The 7,176-nt window shown below is 42.1% G+C and overlaps 1 protein-coding gene across 1 annotated transcript; it reads right to left on the reverse strand.

The window, feature by feature from the left end:
• Window positions 1-3,455: 3,455 nt before the first annotated feature.
• EDDM3B (epididymal protein 3B) lies at window positions 3,456-5,949 on the reverse strand. Its single transcript, XM_011957897.1, has 2 exons — window positions 5,844-5,949; window positions 3,456-4,271 (listed from the first exon to the last, which is right to left on the reverse strand). Exon 2 carries the CDS (start codon window positions 4,251-4,253, stop codon window positions 3,810-3,812), a length of 444 nt encoding a protein of 147 aa, XP_011813287.1. The 5' UTR covers window positions 4,254-4,271; window positions 5,844-5,949; the 3' UTR covers window positions 3,456-3,809.
• Between the last annotated feature and the right edge of the window lie 1,227 nt (window positions 5,950-7,176).

Consider the following 7,176-nt stretch of genomic DNA (forward strand, 5'->3'; position numbering starts at 1 on the left):
GCGCCTCTGGATTCAAGTGATTCCCCTGCCTCAGCCTCCTGAATAGCTGGGACTACAAGTTCGTGCCACCACACCTGGCTAACTTTTTTTTTTTGTTAGTAGAGACGGGGTTTCACCATGTTGGCCAGGATGGTCTCAATCTCCTGACCTCGTGATCCACCTGCCTCAACCTCCCAAAGTGCTGGAATTACAGGCATGAGCCACCGCACCCAGCCTTCCCAACACTTTTTTATCCCATTTATTTCCTCTTTCCTACACAAAATTTAAGTCTTGAGCTCCATTCTTGAGCAGTATTGCAGTTTAAAGTCTTCCAACCCCTGCCCTGTCTCTACCAAGTAAAAATGGTTATTTTCAGATAAAATTATTTGTGCTAATATATTCTACTTGATGTGTTGTCCTTAGGAAATGTAATGCTTTAGTCCATCTTTTTTTTTGAGACAGAGTCTCACTTTGTCACCAGGGCTAGAGTACAGTGGCGTGATCTCAGCTCACTGTAACCTCTGCCTCCTTGGTTCAAGTGATTCTCGTGCCTCAGCCTCCCAAGTAGCTGGAATTACAAGCATGGGCCACCACGCCTGCTTAATTTTCTTATTTTTAGTAGAAATGGGGTATCACTATGTTGGCCAGGCTGGTCTCAAACTCCTGACCTCAAGTGATCTGCCTGCCTCAATCTCCCAATGTGCTGGGATTACAGGCATGAGCCACCTCATCTAGCCCTTAAATACATTCTTTTTTGGGAGGTTGTTTTTTTTTTTTTTTTTTGGAGATGGAGTCTCTCACTGTCACCCAGGCTGGAGTGCAATGGCACGATCTCAACTCACTGCAACCTCCACCTCCTGGGTTCAAGCAAGTCTCCTGCCTCAGCCTCCCAAGTAGCTGGGATTAACAGGCACCTGCCACCATGACTGGCTAATTTTTTGTATTTTTAGTAGAAATGGGGTTTCACTATGTTGGCCAGGCTGGTCTCAAACTCCTGACCTCGTGATCCACCCACCTTGGCCTCCCAAAGTGCTGGGATTACAGATATGAGCCACCATGCCTGGCAGAAACATTCGTAATGAATTGAGTCCAGTAGGGACATCTGTAGGTCTGTGGTTGATAAAAGAGGAGTTCCTTTTTTTTTAATCCTAAGAATGTATAGCTCCCATACAAATGTCAACAAAAAAAGTCAAACTCCATAAACATTTAAAAAGGTGTACTATGAGCCAAATATGAGTGACCATGGCCCCGAGGCATAGTCTCAGGAGGACCTGAGAACATGTGCCCAAGGTGATTGGTTTACAGTTTGGTTGTATAGCTTTTAGGGAGATATGTCAGTCAATATATGTGATATATACATTGGTTCAGTCCAGCAAGGCAGGACAACTTGAAGCAAGGGCTTACAGGAATTAGTTGAATTCAAAGATGTTTTGATAGGCAATTGTTTGAAATAGTTGTTATTATTGAAAGACCTAGACTTAATAGATAGGAGTGTCTGGGTTAAAATAAAGGATGGTGGAGACCAAGGTTCTTATTATGTAGATGAAGTCTCATAGGTGGCTACCCTTAGAGACAATAGATGGCAAATGTTTTCTATTCAGACCTTTAAAAGGTGCTAGACTCTCAGTTAATCTCTTCAGGATTGGCGGGCCTGGAAGGGGAAAGATCTGATTATGTTAATAGAGATTCCTTACAGATGCAACTTTTCCCCACAGAAGATGGCTTTGCAGGGCCATTTTTCAAAATAAGGCAAAAAATATTTTGGGATAAAATATTTTGATTTCTTTATCTGTCATGTGATGTTATGGCAGAGTCAGGTTGGAAAGTAAGCCACATTAAATTACTTATTTTCACAGTGGTGATATGCTTTAGTTCCACTCAGATTTGAGGGTATTGACAAAACTGACTGGGTATAAAACATGAATTATATATAGAGTTAAATAAAACCCACTTAATAATATTTTATGGTTTTCAGGGTGTGATTCTCCAAGCCCCTTAGATAGGAATTTGAGCAAGAGAGAAAAAAAAGGTCAGAATTCAGTCCTCACAGATGACGGCCTGCTGTATTTTTTGTTTGCTTATTTGTTTTTGTTTTTTGAGACGCTTTGGTTCTGTTGCCCAGGCTGGAGTGCAGCAGCACCATCTCAATTTACTGTAGCCTCCACCTCCCAGGTTCAAGTGATTCTCTTGCCTCAGCCTCCCGAGTAGCTAAGATTACAGATATGTGCCACCACACTTGTCTCATTTTTTGTATTTTTAGTAGAGACAGGGTTTCACCATGTTGGTCAAGCTGGTCTCAAACTCCTGACCTCAAATGGCAAACTCTTGACCTCAAACTCCTGACCACCTGCCTCAGCTTCTCAAAGTGCTGGGACTACAGGTGTGAGCCAACATATCCAGCATGTATTTTTATTGTGTAAATCCCCATCTCTAGAGTTAGGGAGAGCAAATGATTGATGAGCACTTGTTATGTTTGTTTATCAAAGTCAAAATGAAAGTACTAAGCCAAAGAATGAGTTGAGAAAAGAAGCAATTTTCACTGAGCACCTACTACAAGCAAGAAACCATGCTACATGTTTTACACCCAGTGAGCTCTGCCAGTGCCCCAAAATCTGAATGGAACTAAAACATGTCACCACTGTGAAAATAAGTAATTTAACAACTCAGTTGTTGGAACTCTAAATTATTTTTAACCTTAAAGAAATGTGATTTTGGGGCCTCAGCCACATGCCAGGCCACTGTAACAAAGGCAGCTGTAACCATGGTTTCTCTGTTTATAGATTAAACCTTCTTTCTTACCTGCATTGTTTGGTGAAATGTTGTAATTTACCAAAGGGTACAGGAGAAGACTCCTTTCCTCTCCACTGTTGGTCTTCATTGTAGAGTAACTTCCCTCTCCTCTTAGAAAGACTTCATCACTATCACGTTAAGATGGAATGTTAAATACACTCTTTTAAATTGGAAAGGAAATGAAAACAAGCTAAAAAGAAAAGAAAAGAAGACTTGAAGTTGGGGACAAACTGTAACTAATTGATTTGTTGTAACTCTTAAAGCAGCTGGTACAGAAATTGTTGTAATTCTGTTAAATTCTTTTGTCATTTTTCCTACATAAGCAAGAACTTAATTTTCAGCTTTGGAGCACTGAACCCATTTCTGTGGAGTCTGTGTGTCACTGAATGGCCACTCCTAGCCTTTTGCTTGAATCAACTCTTTAAAACTGGATTCTGACACTTTTGATTATTTCAAATTGATGCTGCAATCAGTGCCTACATCACAACTTGTATTGAACTAAGCACACAATCATTTACACCCTCATCATATACACAAACATATTACATACATTAGACGTACACCCATAAAATATGCCTTAAATCCCTTGCACAGCATCAATCACATGCATAGTCTAGATCACACATACCCATATCAATCACACAATGCTTACTCCTTGCACATAACATATATGAATGTCACACACATTGGAATCATATAATTTATTTAGGGAAGGGAAGATTGTTCAGCTTGGGTATGTATCCAGACAGTCAATATCAGGAAGTCTTGGGTTAGTAAAGAACAGATGCCATACGAGCTGAATGTTGACAAAAGTGCAAGAGTAAATTAGGTAAATGAAGACAAAAGTGTATTCCAAGCAAAGAAACGACACAGGCAAAGTTATGGTATCAAGAAATTATGCTATTCATAACTCTAAGTATTTGGAAAACATTGACAAATAAATGCAAGTGAGGAGTGGTAGGGGCTATTAATGGAGGCAGGGGCCGCTACTTAGAAAGCACTGAATACTCTACCAATACCTGAGGATGTGCATAGACTTTCTAGTTGCTGATAGGTTCTATCATCTTTAGGTCTTCTATCCTATCAACATACCCGTCCATGCTACAATGGAATTCAATGTAGTTGAAGCTCCTGCTCTCTGTGTAGCTATTTTTGGAGTTCTCCTGGTGACACTTGAGTACTTTGAGAGGATTCTGGACCCATACATATGCATTTCGGAAGCGATCCATCCAGTTGTCACTAGTGCATATATGCTCGATTTTGTACCATGAGATATAGATAAACATATGAGAGCTCTTGTCTTTCAGAGCTTCATTTTCTCTCATGAGGATATCACATTTGTACTCTTTGAATTCTCTACTTGGACTTAAGTAGTGCAGTTTCATGAATTCTCTCCAAGAAACTTCCTTGCTCTGTACAAGCAGTGTGCATAGGATGCAAAACAGGGCCAAGAGTGTGCCCCAGATCTTTAGAGACGATGCCATCTCAGTCACCAGGGCCACCTGTGTGTCCACAGAGAAGAGAAAGAAAAGCGTTATCCAGACAATGCCCAGAGAGCTGAGCTCCACCTTAAAATTCCTTCCCCACCAGGCAGGTACTTGGGTGCAATTTTACTATTTGGTTCCCCAGTGAGAAGATGACACTTCTCATTAGAGAATAGAGTTTCTAAGAACTAAAAACATGCTTCAGCCTGTGTGAGCAAACCACAAAATTAGAAAAAATAGACGAAGTTCATTTTGAGAATTCCAAGCATCTCCTGTCGCCCCTCTCTTACTCTCAACCTGAAGAGCCGATCACCCTCCAGCAGGCTCATTTTTACCAGACCAACTCTCAGGAGATCATGTGTCCAAAAGAGATGATATTTTAAGGTTTATGTCCTTGAAGTGGAAAGGGTTGTCAGATTTTAGGGAAATGTAAAAGATGAGTAACTACTTGGGAGGCGGCTCCTAGGCAGGAAGGCTTCGATTTCCTGAAATGATAGCCTAGCCTGCAATTACACTGACTCTGCAAAATGATGCTTCTCCAATTTTGACTTCCTTATAACACTTTCTCCAAAGCCTGAGTGGAACATACGTTCATTACTAACTACCCATATTCCTTCTCAGGGATCATTCCCCTAATTATCACTATTACAAATGATCTTGGTTTGTTGGAGCTACTCCTTGAAAATGTCGTCATAAAAGAACTCCAGTTTTGAGGTTTTTGTTTGTTTGTTTATTTTTGAGACAGAGTCTCACTGTGTCACCCAGGTTGGAGTGCAGTGGCACAGTCTTGGCTCATTGCAACCTCTGCCTCCAGGGTTCAACAGATTTTCTGTCTCAGCTTCCCATGTAGCTGAGATTACAAGGTGCCCACCACCACACCCAGCTAACTTTTGTATTTTTTTTAGTAAAGACAGTTTCACCATGTTGGCCAAGCTAGTCTCGAAATCCTGGCCTTAAGTGATCTACCTGCCTCGGTTTCCCAACCAGAATTCCAGATTTGAAATATTCCTGTAATCAATCAAGTACCAAAACTAAAAGAGCCCCCACAGTGACTTCTCTGGTGATAGCATGGAGTGTGGGGGTCTTTTTGAAAGAGTCTGCCCTTTAAACCAGTGCTCTGTCCTCATTTATCATGAGAAGAGTTGCTGCCCTTACTCTCTAACCTGATTCACAACTGTAAGCATTGGTGTCCTCAGATGGATTTAATAATAGCTCCCTACAGAGCTGCGAGAGTCTAATGAGATGCATGTATTTAAGAGCACTTCTAATGACGTCAAATGTCCACATCAGACACAGAACAAAGGGTGGGTACTTCCTATCTGTGGAACCCTGTCCTGATGATAAAGACCTGCAGAGGATAGAAGAGCAGAATGCAAGTGGTTTTAATGAATTGTGTTTGAGAAGACTGGGGGTGAAGGAAGGGAGGGGCAGGGAAAAGCTTGTATCAGTGGGACTGAGGCTGACCAGAATTCAGGCCTTTGTTTTCCATGATTTGGATCCTTCTCCATTTTTTGCTATCTAAAAGTTCAATCAGCCTCCTTCCAGTGCTCCTGGCTGTTCCCCGAGCACCCTCAGCAGAGCCCTTCTTACCCTACTCAGATTCCGAGTTCAGGTCACTGGTTGTAGTGGGGATCAGCGTGTGGATCTGAAGAGCAGAGTCTGTGTCCTCCTCCTTTTCTTAGAGCCCTGGAAATCTGCAGCAGTGAAGAAAGGAAGAGCAGGGGGAGCTGCAGTGCTCCAGCTGATTGGTAGTGGAGGGGGTGATGGGGAACAGCCTTATTATGTGAACCTGTACCTGTATCTTCTCATCTGGAACACCTGAATTCATTCAGATAGTGGCCTCAAGCAAAGGCTACAAACATCAAAGACTGACTCCGGGGCACAAAAGAAGTGCAAGACCCTAGAGTGAGGTGACCCCAGAAAGGGGTTATCTGGTGCTATCAGTAGACAACAAGAGACCTGGCTTCTGCTCTGAATTTTTGACAAAGTTCTGGGAAGTCCCTGGAGGGTTATGTTATGTTATGCAGAAACTTCTATGAGGAAAGTCACTTATAACATTGTGAACTGTGGGACTTTCACTGAGAGGTGAAAGAGTATCTAGTGAAACTGGTGGCCGGATAGTTATGATTAGGCAGCCAGTATCTGAAGTTTTACTAGGCAGTTTGTTATTGTCGATGAAAAGAATCATCTGGGTGTGGTGGCTCACGCCTGTAATCCCAGCACTTTGGGAGGCCGAAGCAGGAGGATCACTTGAGGTCAGGAGTTCAAGTCCAGCCTGGCCGACGTGGTGAAACCCCATCTCTACTAAAAATACAAAAATTAGCTGGGCGTGGTGGTGGGCACCTGAAATCCCAGCTACTTGGGAGGCTGAGGCAGGAGAATCACTTGAACCTGGGAGGCAGAGGTTACAGTGGGCCGAGATCACACCATTGCACTCCAGCCTGGGCAACAGAAGCAAAACACTGTCTCAAAAAAAACAAAACAAAAAAAAGAGTCAAACTCTGTAAAATATTTGAAGAGATTTATTCTGAGCCAAATATGAGTGACCATGACCTATAACACAGCTCTCAGGAGGTCCTGAGAACATGTGCCCAAGGTGGTTGGAGCACAGCTGGTTTTATACATTTTAGAGAGGCGTGAAACATCAAATACATTTAAGAAATACATTGGTTTGGTCCAGCAAGGCAGGACAACTCAAAGCTGGTGGGGAGTTGCGGGGGATGCTTCAGGCTATAGGTGAATTTAAACATTTTCTGATTGACAACTAGTTTTGTCTAAAGACCTGGGATTGATAGAAAGGGAATGTTGAGGTTAAAATAAAGATTGTGGAGACCAATTCTTTTGAAGTCTTATAGTGGCTGCCCTTAGAGACAATAAATGACAAATGTTTCCCTTTCAGATCTTAGTTAATCTCTTTAGGATT

Source organism: Colobus angolensis, unplaced genomic scaffold (genome assembly GCF_000951035.1).
Source record: "Colobus angolensis palliatus isolate OR3802 unplaced genomic scaffold, Cang.pa_1.0 Scaffold451, whole genome shotgun sequence".
Taxonomy (NCBI): Eukaryota; Metazoa; Chordata; class Mammalia; order Primates; family Cercopithecidae; genus Colobus; species Colobus angolensis.

Coding starts and splice junctions, on each gene's coding strand:
- EDDM3B (XM_011957897.1), bottom strand. CDS start 4,253: ATGGCATCGTCTCTAAAGATCTGGGGCACACTCTTGGCCCTGTTTTGC.